At 50.0% G+C, this 14,774-nt stretch overlaps 1 protein-coding gene across 1 annotated transcript in view; it reads right to left on the bottom strand.

Moving 5' to 3' along the window:
• The window catches only part of LOC147881451 (uncharacterized), a 576,232-nt gene that overhangs the window by 62,166 nt on the left and 499,292 nt on the right, over positions 1 to 14,774 (bottom strand). The window contains exon 24 of the mRNA XM_087402392.1: positions 513 to 578. Coding sequence (XP_087258518.1) covers positions 513 to 578 — 66 coding nt within the window. The remainder of the gene's footprint in view (positions 1 to 512; positions 579 to 14,774) is intronic.

The following is a 14,774-nucleotide window of genomic DNA, read 5'->3' as shown; positions in this document are numbered from 1 at the left end:
GAGTGAAAAAGGAGGAGAGAAAATAATTATAATAAAATTTTCCAATAATTTATAAAAGGAAAATGAAAGGTGTACAAAAGGGAAAGAGAAAAATGCAAGTAAGGGTGATGAATATGGGGACAGGTAGATGAGTGAAAAAGGAGAGAGTAAAGAGATGAAAGAGGGGATAGGCCATTGAATATGAGTGGGGATGTGGCCACATTGGCAAGTGACCCTCATTTCACATGCTTTTAATAAAGGTGGTGTCATAGAAGCTAAACGACAAAATTATTCACCACCTCTCATGTAAGGCCAAAAACTTAATCCACACAAAGTGATAAAATCATTTAGGACCCTCACAACAAGACAAAAGCCTAAACCAAAAACTCATTCTAATGGCCTAAACTACCACTAATCCTAACACTAAACACCCATTAAGATGCCATTACCGTGGTCAACTTGACCAAATGAACTAACTTCTAAACAATGAACTCGATTAACAAAAAACTTTTCCACTGTATTAAAAGTTGTACCTCTGGTCTCTCATTGAAGGAATCTATTTGAACGATAGGTTTCCCCAAGGTTAGAGAGTACCGAACCTGCAATGAGGATAAGCTGAGGTCCATGAAAAACATATGCAAATATGCTTCAATATTATAATAAGTAGAATTTTAGCTTTGGATTCATTAACTTATCTCGTTATACTACAATTTAAAGTAGTTTTAGAGCATTAAGATCTTCATCACATAAAATGCATCTTCTATAGTAGGCTTCTCTCTCTCTCTCTCTCTCTCTCTCTCTCTCTCTCTCTCTCTCTCTCTCTCTCTCTCTCTTCTCTCATCGCATGGCATGGTCATTTACAATGGACTTCGACAGTGGCCGCATTCATCCACAGCCACATGTTTTCCCTTCACGGGTGGTGGTACGAGCGTCATTGATTACGTCTTGGGTCCCCCGACTTTAATCCCTTTTGTACATAACCTCACAGTCAACCCTCTTATGCCTTCAGCCGATCATGCACGTCTGCACTTTATTCTTACCCAGATTCCTCATGCCCCCCCTTCTAGACATCATGAGCGTCAGCCATACTATGAGGTTCATTCTGACCACCAATTCGATGATATTTATAGCCAGCACCTGAGTAGTCTTCTCCGTCCGCACCTTCTCGATGCCCTACCCTCCACACAGGATCGGTGGAACCTCGTACATACCTCCATCATCTCGGCAGCCCACAAGTCCTTCCCCGTCACTTGCCACACATCCGGTCCTCCACCAGTCGGTCTTGTGCCTTGTAATGGATGGTACGATGAGGAGTGTAAAGAACTCCGCAGGAAGCTTCGCCTTGAGACACAGGAGAAGTCTCCCCTCCTCATTGAGACCAAGAAGAGTTACAAGCGTTTGGTGCGACGCAAAAAGCACCAATTTCTAGCCCGGAATGAGGAGGAGCTGAGAAGTTTACTTTTCAGCTGTGATTCCAAGGAATTCTGGAAGAAATTCCTTCGCTTGAAATCTCAAACTCCTCTTACAGACCCGCATGTTTGGCTTGCCTATACTTCCACTTTATATGATATTCCAGACCAGCCACAGATCGACTTATCCCATGTGCCTAGACCCACCTCCTCTGCCTTATTCTCATCCCAGTAGTGTCCGAGCAGCAGTTCATCGTTTGAAGATTGGGAGAGCTAAGGGCCATGATGGATTGCAAGCGGAGTATGTAATCCATGGGATTGATGCCTTAGCTACAGTCCTCTCCCGTCTTTTTAACGAGTCCATTTGTACAGGTCTTCCACCTAGTTGGCTAGAAAATACTATAGTACCCATACACAAGTCGGGGGATCCTTTGGAGGCGTCGAACTACAGGACCATTATGATTGGCCATGTCATGGCCAAGATTTATGTGACCATTCTAAAAGGACATATAAATGACCATGCCGAGGCGACAGGTATGAGAGCTAGAGGGCAGGCAGGATTTTGTGCAGAGCACTCGACTCTAGATCATATCTTCACACTCAAGGCTTTGATTGAGGAGGCGAAGTCACGTAAGCAACGGCTCTATTGTTGCTTCGTGGACTTCAGAAAGGCATTCGACACTGTGCCGCGTTTCAGACTCTTCCAGCGACTTCGTGACTTGGGATTCAGTGGGGAGATTCAATGGGCGATCATGGCCTTGTATGAGAGAGTCACAGGTAGAGTCAGGACACGGGCTGTATGAGAGAGTCACAGGTAGAGTCAGGACACGGGGCTGTCGGGGGAAGTACGCAGTACGATAGGGGTGAAGCAGGGGTGTCCTTTGTCTCTGACACTCTTTGGTCTCTATATCGATGAGTTAGAGATGTACATACAGACGATGGGTGGTACAGGTTCTTTACTGGCAGGATCCACGATACCGATTCTCCTCTATGCAGATGACGTGGTTCTTATTTCTTCCTCCCAGCAGGGTTTACAGGCACATCTCCATGCACTCCACAGCTTTTGTCAGGATAGAGGGTTGTCTGTAAACCTTGGGAAGACCAAAGTCATGGTCTTCAACACGTCATACCAGGTTTATAGGAGAGGCAAGTTCTCTTTCACATTTGATGGGCAGGAGGTGGAGCTAGTCAGGGAGTATACATATTTGGGTGCCACATTTAGAGGTCCAGTCTTCACCATGACGCATGCAGCACGAGATAGGATCAGTAGAGGATATGCCGCCTTGGCTCTTCTCGAAAGGCAATGTGCACAGTCACATTTTCAGCATCCCGACACGAAGTCCTTACTTTTCGATACGCTGGTGAGACTTGCAGCCATGTATGCTAGCCCCTTTTGGGCAGGAGATCTCAGTGTTGCAGATTGGAGACGAGTAGAGAGGTTACAGATCATCATGTTCTCCAGATTGATCAGAGCGAAGCCCACGGTACCGCATCAAATTATGCTCGCAGAGTTCGGAGCTACACCCCTAGCGCTAGATGCAGCATTTCAGTCAGTTACATACTTGCATAGGATCAGGGCGCTCGGAGACTCAGCAGCAGGCAGAGCACGATTACCGTGGCTAGCACTGACATCTTCGCAGATGTTAGCGGAGAGAGGTCATACTTTTTGTTGGTACCACACACTCTCCACATGGCTCACCTCGTTGGGCTTGGATATGGATAGGCTGCCACCATTTCGATACAACATAGATGCCCCTCGCCTCCCTCTCACTCGACATGAGCTCAGTCAGGTTATCAGGGCAGATTTGTTGCAGCTACACACGTTTCGCACTTGGGTTCATCCCACGGAGCTTCCTACGAAGATGGCCACATATCGTGACCATTTTCTCAAGATTTCAGAGGATGGCTTCATCATATCCCCAGGATATATCGGCGTTCATATTTCGCACTCACTCAGGATTGTCTCAAGGTATCTTCCCACAGATTAGACGTTGAGGCCGGCAGGATGCGTCGTACAGCTACCGGACATAGACCCAGGCGAGAGACTAGGATATGCCCTTGTTGCACTATGGGGGAGGTGGAGACTGAGGAGCACTTTGTTTGCAGATGCCCTTTATATTATGAGATCCGTGGCAGATTTCACTGTTTATTTGGGCACGGATTTGGACCTCTCTCTCGGATTATGGAGTATGAGGATTAGTATTGCTTAGCGTTGTTCATCAAGGAGATCACCAGATACAGAGAGAGATTCCTCAGAGAGCACCGTCGCATCCCTGCCAGAGACCTGGTTATTCATGAGGAGCAAGACGCGGCGCAGGACCATGAGCACAGAGATAGCCCATCTTGCCAGAGAGCACCGATGGTTCCACCCCGAGGATGTACATATGACATGATCCGGCAGCACTGCAGGATGATCTTACACAGAGGCCGTACCCGTCGCTTTATTTCTAGACGACAGAGGATGATGGCAGATTTTCGGAGGAGATTGCTCCATGGAGACTTGGCACCGCCAGTAGCCCACTTGACACTTGCCTAGATCTTCACACTCATGGCAGGAGGCATGGTCGATGGCCATGACTTCCATCATTTCTTTGGATCACAGACCCCTTAGGGAAGACGATGTTCCTCATATTTCATATTTTACATTTTGTATCTAGGCATTTTTGGTACTCTATTTCATTTCATTTTGTATCTAGGATTTTTGTAGCCATTTTTGGCATCTTAGCTGTATTACGATGAGGCCACCTAGTTGGCGCATCGTTGATGATGTATTTTCCTTTCGGATGATTTTGTGTCCCATAGGCCATGTATGGCCTTCCGTAGACCTTTAATAAAATTTCTTTCTTTCTTTCTTTCTTTCTCACATGAATTTTCTTTTTTTTTTTTCAAATAAAAGTTACATTAAGTATGAAAGAAACTCCAACTTCAAAGCTCAAGGAAAAAGTACATCAAGCATGAGAGCTCCTGTAATAGAGCTATAGACAATCCAAGGTTTATGCGAAAGTGTCACCTCAACCATATGAGAGATTTTGAGAAGAATGGCCTCTCTCCACCACTCCCTGAAGAAAACAGTCTTCTAAGAAGAGGCTACCCATGAAGAACACCCACATGTTTCCCCAAATGGCCATCCAGTTGTATACTATATCTATCCAAATACTGGCCAATGTGTGTGCAAGGTGGCTAGTAGGCTTCTCTCTCTCTCTCTCTCTCTCTCTCTCTCTCTGGTAAAATTTCTTTTTTTTATATGATAAAAGTTATATTAAGTATGAAAGAAACTCCAACTTCAAAGCTCAAGGAAAAAGTACATCAGGCATGAGAACTCCTGTAATAGAACTAGAGAAAATCCAAGGTTTATGCTGAATTTGTATACTATATCTATCCAAATGGCCATCAAGTTGTATACTATATCTATCCAAATACTGGCCAATGTGTGTGCAAGATGGACCTGAATCCAAAGCCTCTGTGCATCGAGATCTCCAAATATGCCACGCTGATATGCTCGCCAAAATCTAGCATGAAGTGTTCACAGAGGCATGTGCAAATCTATATGGAGAGACAAGAACATCCAGGAAAAACATGACTCAACCAAATGCCATTGAATTGAGAGAGCCCAAGAAGAGTCATGTCTCTTGTAAATACCTTAGGCCCCAAAAGAAGTACCAATCCCTAGGTCATGAAAAAAGGAGAACGCATAAAGGTGCTTAATAATCTCGTTGTCCCCTTCCAGATGATCCTAGCAGTCTACAATCCCATAAGCAATGTTGAATCGACTCCTTAGTAGAAAGGTAACAAATACATGCCCCAAACATGGACCTCCACTATTTCACTGCAATCCCTCCATGAATAGAAAGCCAAAAGAAAAGAGTGATTTTTTAATTCTTCCAGAGTAATTTCCAGAGTCTCTTTCAAATGGAAATTTCCCCCCCTAATTCCTCTTAGAGCAAAATCCTGAGCTGCTGCTCTTCCCCGCTCCCTTGCTGCCCCCTCTCCTTCAGCCCCTCCCTCAACCCCCTGCTCCCCCGCCCTCAGCCTCTCCCTTCCCTCCCCCTTCTCTCCCTCTCAGCCCGCCCCCTCACCTCTCAGCCTGCTGCCCCTTCCCCTCTCCCTCTCAGCCCGCCCCCTCCACTCTCAGCCCGCTCCTCCTTGCCCTACTCCCCGGCTCCCTCTACCCTGCTCCCCTGCTCCCTCTTCCCTACTCCCCCTCTCACTCTACCCCGCTCCCCTCACCCCCGCCTCTACCCTTGCCCCCGCCTCTCCCCCGCTCCCTCTACCCCGCTCCCCTCTCCCCCGCCTCTCCCTTCCCCTCGCCTCCTCCCTCCCCCTACCCTTCATCCGCCTCTACCCCTTCCCCCTGCCTCTACCCTCCCCCTACCCTTCCCCCTGCCTCTACCCTTCCCCTCGCCTCTACACCCCTCCCCTCTACCTGCTCCCTACCTCTGCATCTACCCCCCCGCCTCTACATCCCTCTCCTCTACCTCCTTCTATCCTCTCCCACTCAGCTGCCCCCTCTCAGCCTGCTTCCCCTTCCTCGCTGCCCCGCACACTCTACCCTGCTCCCTCCCCCCGCTTCTGCCTCAGCCCTCCCTCTACCCCGCTCCCTACCCCCGGCATTTTTTTCCTTCTTCCTGTCTCCCCCCTCTTCCTTCTCCCGCAGCATTTTTTGGAGCGGAAGGAGCCTCAAAAGTATTTGAGTCGGCCTCCTCACGTCGATTGGCGATGGATATTCAACCAATCCTACTCCACCTCCACCGGCCATGAAAACTATTACTTTTTCTAAAGACGAGTTGCAGCAGCTCAAGAAGGACGTAGAGATTGAATGCTCTACCACGTTGCTCGCACGCATCTTTGGGTCTCACTCTTCCAGATCCCAAGCCAGAGACTGGATGCTTGCGGCTCTCCCCCCAGAACTCACTCCACGATTGTTAGATGTTCGTCTTCTGGGACGAGGTTTTTTCCAAGTTGTTTTTGACACTCCAGAAGCTACGAGCACTGTGCTCAAAGCTGAGTTTTTACACCTGGGACACAGGAAGATCTTCTTTGATGCCTTTGATATTGTTTTCGACCCAGTGGAGGCAGATAAGGAAATATTTTTGCTCTTCATCAGATTTCTCGGGCTTCCCCAGGTTTACCATCGACTTCTTTCTGTTATTGGGGAGCATTTCTGGTTGCTAAGATCCAACCCCTCCCTGGATTGCCATTGACTACAGCAGTGGCAACCAAGGCTGATGGGGTACCTAGAGTTAGGGTCCTTTGTAAGGATCCTAACCTCACAATGGACCATGTTATGATCTAGTGCCTGGATGGTTCCTTTCTTTGCCAGAGAGTAGAGATTACAAGCAGGCAGGACCAGTGCAGGATATACACGACCATTGGACACTTTGCCAGGGATTGCCCCAAGAAGAAGAAAAGGCCCAAGAAGCCCTCTGGTATAGCTACCGCCCCACGGCCTCGACAGGGGGGTGATAGAGGTCCAGCACCTGCTCCTCGGCGTCAACAGGGGGTTGGTACAGGTCCAACACCTGCTCCTCGACCTCCACATGGCGGTCCTCCTCAGGATGGTGGTGGTATAGGTCTAGCACGTGCTCCTCGGCCTTGACAGGGGGGTGGTACAGGTCCAGCACCTACTCCTCGACCTCTACATGGTGGTTCTCCTCAAGATGATGGTATAGCTCATACTCGCCAAAGTGCTCCTCCACTGAGCGCTCCTTTGATACCACCACCTTCTACCTCCCTACTTCAGTTCACGAGGATACACTAGTGGAATTTGCTTCACCTCGGGCTGTCCCTCTAGTCTCACCTCGCACAGTCTGAGACGCTTCAGCTTCGACCTCCTCCCCGGTTGCAGCTTCTCCCCTAGAACCAGCGGTGCTAGACACTCTCCTTGAGGCAATAGAGGTCTCCACGACTAGGTAGACATAGGATCAAGAGCAGTCCTCATTTCCTCCCTTGGATAGGGGGAAGGGGATGGTTTACACTATTGATCCTCTTCCCTTAGAAGGGATCCTTCGCACTCTGGTGTCTAGCTTTGAGAACAAGGGCTGTGGACTCATGGGAGTCGAAAACCACTTGGAAGAATCCATGTGCCAAAAGTTGAATATCCCTTACGTGTGCGGTGAGATCTCCTAGTAATGCCGTCAGCATCCAATCTCTAGCCTGTGATCTGGAAGGGTGTGACCCAAAGATGCGGTCGAAAAGTGATGTGGAGCCTTCCATTTCGACATCTTTCTTGAGCTGCTGCAACTCGTCTTCTGAGAAAATGACAGTTCTCGCGGCCGGTGGAGGTGGATGAAGATTGGCTGAGTGGGGATCCATTCGCCAATCGAAGTGAAAGGGCCGATTCGACACTAAAAGAGCTCCATCCGTGAAATTGCTGACCAGACTCCATGGAACACGGGCGCAAGAAGAAGGAGAACAGGAGATGAAAGGAGAGAGAGGAGAGGAGCTGGGGGGGCTGCGGGGGGGAGAAGTTTAGGAAGAGAGGGAGCGGGGAGGGAGAGGGAGGGCAGGGGAGAGGAAAGGAAAGGAGGAAGTGAGGGAGGGGGATGGCGGGGAAGGGGAAGGAGGGCAGGGGAGAGGAAGGGGGGGGGCTGGTTAGGAAGGGATGGGTGAAGGAGGGGGCGGGGCGGGGGGAGGAGGGGGGCTAGGAGAGGAGGGGCTGCAGGCAGGGGGGGAGGAGGGGGGCTAGGAGGAGGGGCTGCACGCGGGGGGGGAGAGGGGAGTGGGTGAGGGGAAAGGAGGGGGCGGGGGAGGGGTAGGGAGGGGGCAGGGGGGGAGGGGAGGGGTGGGGAGGGCAGGGGCAGCAAGCGGGGGGGGAGAGGGGAGCGGGTGTGGGGAAAGGAGGGGGCGGGGGAGGGGGAGGGAGGAGGCGGGGGGGAGGAGAGGGGAGGGGGAGGGAGAAGGCGGGGGTGGGGGGGGAGGAGAGGGGTGGGAAGGACAGAGGTGAGGGTAAAGGAGGGGGCAGGGGATAGGGAGGGAGGGGGGCGGGGGAGAAGGAGGGGGCGGGGAAGCAGGGGCAGCAGGCGGGGGGCGGGGAGGGCAGCGAGGGGAGGGAGGGAGAGGGCAGTGAGGGGAGGGAGGGGAGGGGGGGGAGGGAGAGGGCAGCGAGGGGGCAGGGAGGGGAGAGAGCAGCGAGGGGAGGGAGGAGGGTGAGGTAGGGGCTGATGGAGGGGGCAGGAGGCTTCACGGGGAGGAGCAGCAGCTACAGTTTTGAGATGGACAGGTTTATTTGTATGCGGGCAGCTCAGAAATTTTGAAAAATGTTGAAATCGGACCTCAAAAGGTCAAAAAACAGCCATTGGACTGTTTTTTCTTTTCTGCTCTAAAACAAGTTTCTGGCAACGAAACGAGGCACCGGACTGAACTAGAGGAGGAGCTGAATGTTGGAGCTACCTCAAACAAAAGCTGGAGAGCTGAATGTGAGAACTAGGAATGCGCACTAGAGCACCAAGCTTGTGGGAGTCTAGAAGCAAGCGTGGGAATGGGCTCTAGAAACGGAAGCACTCAGATACCAATTGTAGGAACAAAGTAGAGACAGGTTGTGAACACAAGTGAGCAAGAGTGCACACACAAGAAAGCTCCGATAGAAATGTTCCGAGTCTCATGATTTGAAGGTCAACCTGGGTAATTCAATACATCTCGAGCTGTCATGCTCCAGGATCAGTTCGCATTTGATGGGCCACCTGTTGAGGTAGTTTTATCATACACTTATCTTGGGGTCATTTTTTATGGACCCATCTTCACTATGAGACCTGCGATATGCAGGCACGCTTGAGCAGAGGATATGCTTCATTGTTAGACTAGAGAGGCACCGCTTCTGCTCTCACTTTGAGAATCCACGGACCAAAGGGTTGCTTTTTGACTCATTGGTCCGTCCAGCGGGAATGTACGGCAGTCCATGCTGGGGGTCAGACTTGTTGTCGGATACAGAGTGGGCCAAGGTGGAGCGGCTACAGGTTCTCATGTTATCACGGATGATCCGTGGTAAGCCATCCGTTCCTCACCAAATCATTCGGGAGGAGTTTGGGTCACCCCCATTACAGCTAGATGCTGCATTTCAGGTCATCACGTATCTGTACCGAGTCAGGGAGTACGGGGATTACACTCTAGGTGTAGTAGGCTACCATGGCTAGCATTTTCCTCTTCTATGGCACTTGCAGCAGGAGGAGACCAGAGGTGCTGGTATGCACGCATAGAGAGATGGTTTGAGGCGCTGGGGCTCCACATGGATAGACTACCTCCATTCCAGTACAACATGGATGCTCCGTTTTCTCCCCTCCTATCATACGATGTCAACCAGGTTATCCTTGAGGATCTATTACAGCTACACACATTCCAGACCTGGCTGGGCCCGAGTGATCTTCCAGTGAAGCTGGGCTTCTACAGAGATCTCTTCTTACGGTTTCATTGACCCACCAAGGTATACTCAAATTTACTTACCCCACTCACTGAGGATCTCTCTTGGGCATTTTCGGGTCTCTTCACATAGACTTCGTATCAGAGCGGCAGAGTAGAGCGACTACCCAGGGAGAGGCACATATACACTCTGTGTGACATGCAGGAGATTGAGATAGAGGAGCACTTCATCTTCAGGTGTCTTGTTTACTATGAGATCTGCGGACGTTTCTACTGCCTCTTCAAAGAAAGCTATGGGGTTTTGGCCAAATTCATCTCCTACCCAGACCAACGATGTTTGGCAGGTTTCATTCATGAGGCACTTAGACACCGCGAGAGGATACTTTGATCACGGAGACATGAGCATACTTTTTCCTTGGCTGATCCCCCTCAGAGCTCTATCACAGAGTTTTTCCAGCTAGATCACATGGACACCCATGGGACGAGGCCTCGACATGATCGTGACCTGGAGTCTGTGACCCAGCAGTTCACACTTGGGGACATCCGCTCGATGTTTAGAGTTGGGTTCTGCCCGACGGGGATCACAGTAGCCCTGGTTAGACGCAAAGCTATGACCAGGAGACATGCCAGGGCTGTAGTTTGGAGTGGCCGACAACACTCTATCGCCGATTTCATGCCTCCATTGCCTCATCCACCCTGATGTCTTGATGGTAATGATGACGATGATGAGATAGTCGACTACCAACATGATGTTATTTAGTACTGGCATTCTGCATTTTTTGCATTTGTAGTGGTGTGGATGCTCGTTTAGTAGCTCCACCACCATAGGTCGTTTGTACCAGGTTTTTCACAGTCTCATAGACCCATCGGTCTTCCGAAGACTTTAATAAAGTTTCTTTCTTTCTCTCATCTCTCCTTTCCCTCTTTCTCTCGTGGAAACACATTGCAACAATCTGGGAGCCGCTTGAGTGACACTCGCGGATGGCTCATGCTTTGCATTGCTCTCACAAGGAGTAGCTTGGAGTGGAGGCATTCCTTCAAGATCCCCATGACACGTGAGTCACCATTGAGACTACACAACGGGCCAGGTGCCACAAGGGGGCACAAGGAAAGGAGCGAGGGGGTAGCCAGGGGAGGGCCGCAATCATAGTGGAAGCGATAAGGGAGCTAGAGGAGGGAGCGAGGGGCGTGCGATGGAGAGAGCTGGGAGGAGGGTGGGAGCCGGGAGGGGGGCACGTAGAGGGAAGTGGTACAGTTAGCATTGCAGCTAAGGTGTCCACTTCGGATCATTTTCCACTTGAGGTGTCCACTTTGGATCATTTTCCAGTGATTCTGATTGTTTCAAATCCTCATGTGAGAGGCCACTCTGCCAGTGTTAGGATTCCAGATGCCTTTTATACAGAGGAGGGCATTACAGAGATAGTGTTGAGGACTTGGGTCTCTCATATGCATGATGGGCAGCTTTCTCCGTCAAACTTAGTCGCAACCCTCTCTGGTATTAGTGACTTTTATCTTTCAATTGCTCATAGCACGAGGGGCGAGAGTCTCAGGCATGAGATAGGTATCCGTCAACAGCAGTTGGCTGCCCTAGAGAGGGAGGAGTAGAACTGGCCTACAGATGCTTGGATTCAGGAGCGTCTAGGGCTCCTGTCCAGGCATCAATCCACGTACTACGAATTTGGAGAGAAAGGCCATACATTGCAAGTTCGGGTCAATAATATTGAGACCTCTTTCTCCTCTGGGGAGAATGAGGGTCTCCCAAGCCACCCTGACTACAACGTCTGAGGTGCCATCTAAACTGCTCCATAGGAAGTTCCTGATAGGTCTCATGAGTTGAGCGATACAACCTCTAAACTTGTAGCAACAAGAGAAAACAAACCAAGAAATAATAACCACAACTCTGGATGCAAGGTCAAGTTTGAAAGAACTCTAAAAGATGAGTTTCCTCTTGATACTCTCGAACACGGGAGCAAACTGCTATGCTGGAGAGATGCCCACCCCAACCTAGCACCCCAGATATCTGACGGAAACACCCCTTTGAATCCAAGTGAACCCTATGCTATTCTCCCAGTCTGTAGTGTCCTCATCACCGATCCAAAATCCATTTGATTTGTTCGAATTAATGTGTGCACTTGCCGCAATGCAAAACAAATCCAACGCCATCCTGAATGAGGTCAGTGTCTATAGAGTGGCATCCAAAATAACAGCCGTATCATCTGCCAGCTCACTGTCTAAGAGCTCATCCTCTTGCCTCAATGGAAGCCTAAGCCCTACAATATCGGCTTGAGATATAATGTAATAGCTCATAGCTTCAGCCACAAATAAGAATAGAAAGGGGGCTAGAGGGCATCCCTAGCAGACTGATCTGGTAATCTCAAACCTGTCCCCCCTGACTCTACCAATAAGAACCTGGCTGTGGGCTGATCTGTAGAGGGCTGACACCCCTCTGATCCATGCATTTGAGAAACCAAAGCCACTAAGTGTGCCCTCCAGAAAGCCCCAGTCTACCCTGTCATAAGCTTTCTCAAAGTCCAGGAGTAGAATGGCCAGCCTATGGCCATTATGCATGGCCTCTAGTCAGAAGCCTCCCAAAATGAAAAGATGTTGTCAAAGATGCTCCTACCATGCACACATATCATTTACGTATCATGGATAACATCTGGTAGAAAGGGCTGCAGACAAAGGTCGATAGCTTTTGCTAATGATACGCTGAGCAAGATGCAGGGACCTTTTCATCCACGCATACCTATCGCTGTAATTCATCCTATCTGCCAAATTAATCACGTCCCCCAATTCCTTAAACATGTCAAGGAGAGCTCCCTCTTCCTTTGTTGACAGGTTTCCTGTAGGTGCCAATTTGTCTAAGTGCACAAAACATGTCGGGGCCCTGGAGATCTTTCTTTCTGTGCGAGGCATTCTTGCAAGGGAATGGTGAAGATTTGATTGAGATCCTCCTCTTCCCCACATACTGGTGAGCGTTTCTTGTGAAGGACAGATAGTAGTTGGCTGTAATCTTCATTCTGTTTTTCCACCAGGGAAATATTTTGAAAGAGGTGGGCCTGATGAAGAAGCTATGTAAGCTGTGAACGTATCATTCTCATGAAGGGGTGGGCAATTGGGGCAAAATCCCCCCCTCAAATACCTCCTCTGATGTTGAAGTGGCCGATGGAGGATCTCCTCGAGAGAGGCTCCCACTCCGGTCTTTGCTCTTGTCTCGGCCCTGTGGTGGTCGTGGTGGGGAGGCCGAAATGTGAAGTACTCCGTGGGATGACATCCCCTGAGAAAGCTCGTGGGAGTCAAGGCCCAGGCTAAGATTCAGGTCCAATACTTGGTCTAACACATGGTCAGAGGTCGCCTGAACTGTGGTGATGACTGCATCGGTGAAAGTGGTAGGGAGGGAAGATGAAACAGCTGCAGTCCTTCGTAACAATACACCACCATTCGAGGAAGTCCTTGGTACAACAATCGTATCTGGTACAACAATCGTCATCACTGGTAGAACAGGGGGTGTACCTGGTGCAATCCCTCCCACTGAAAGTTTGGAGATCCCTGGAGAAGTTTGGACAAGTGTGACTGATGGAGATGCAAGTCCGGGCACGGGCACTGGCAAAGTGACTGATGGAGATACAAGACATGTCACTGATGGGAAACTTGTGGCACAGGTAACAGAATATACTGAAGAAGCTCCGGCGCAGACTTCATGAGGTGGCACTCGCCGAGGTGTCCTCCTGATCGAAAGAGAAGAGGAGGCAGTTCCGGGGGAAGGGACACTAGAAGTGATAGTGAAAGAGATGGAAGAGGGGGTGACAGGAGGGGAGAGAGATGATGGAAGGGAGGCGACCTGTGACAATGGAAGGAGGGTTGGCCTTCCACTGGTGAATTAAGAAGGTGAGGTGGGGCCCACAAGTACAGGTATATGTGCCCCTAAGGCAGAATGGATCGCCTTGGTGATGAAGAAGTGGCCTGGGGCAGAGTAGAAGTGTGTGAACAAATACCTCGCTAAAAGCGCCTCTCGGTTGTTTCCCTTGAGAACCTTCTTGCACTCATGTCCTTTGCGATGAGTTTTACACGTAGACAAGAAGGACAGGAATGTGGGTGAGTCGGTGTGAGGCGGCAAAAAGGGAAGTGTGGGAAGACGGAGATATGTGGATACGAGATTAGGAGTGAACATGTGACGGGAATTCAGGAATCCAAATGTGTCTGTTGCAAAGTCATAAGACTGAATGAATGCAGTACACATTTGGACGTCCACCTGGGGAAGTGTGACATCATCAAACTCCATGAGAGACATGCGGGCTATCTCATTAGGTGACAAGATGCTAGACAGCTTGAGTTTGGGATCGAAGAAAGGTTGAAAACCACCCGAATGATCGAGGAAGATGAAGCAGGGGGTGGAAGATCACAAGCTATACTTTGTGGGGCCAAATCACCGCCACCGTTTTGTGACCACTGTGCCCACTAGATGCATTGGATGGTGTTTTGATTGTACCTGTGGGGGCAGATAGTCAGAGCCTCCATGATCTGAATCAGAGGAACTCGAAAAAGGGGATAGCTCCTCATCTAATATGATAGTGATCTTGTTGGAGGGAGGTGAATCTGCAGCTGTCTGCTAGAGGTCGTTTGGAAGTGCTCTAGTGGTGTAGACCCGGCACCCAGGTCATCAGTGGTGCGTTTGCCAAAGTGATGCCATGGAGGATGGTTCTGATCCTGTTTTGTGGCCTGCCCGCCGAGCCCGATGGAAATCAACGAATAAAGTATCGTAGGGTAATCTGGGTTTGTACTTGTGGCGAGGGGCACGGGTAGGCATGAACGATGGCAATCATATGGAGAGGAAAAGAGTGCGGAGGGGGTGTCGATGTCAAGGTCTGGAGAGGCAAGGAGGGAGGAGGGGGTGTTGATGTTGAGGTTAATAAGAGAGGAGCCCAGAATCTGCTACGAGAGAATTCCTTAGCAGAGCCACCAATGCAGGCCCATGCTTCGTATGGAGAGGAAAAGAGTGAGGAGGGGGTGTCGGTGGAGAGGTAGAGGAAGAGG

This window comes from Dipteris shenzhenensis, chromosome 31 (assembly GCF_047967505.1).
Source record: "Dipteris shenzhenensis isolate YYH24624 ecotype China chromosome 31, Dip_SZ_1.0, whole genome shotgun sequence".
NCBI classification, from domain to species: Eukaryota; Viridiplantae; Streptophyta; class Polypodiopsida; order Gleicheniales; family Dipteridaceae; genus Dipteris; species Dipteris shenzhenensis.
Note: the sequence above shows the minus strand (reverse complement) of the source record. Positions and strands in the feature narration are given on the sequence as shown.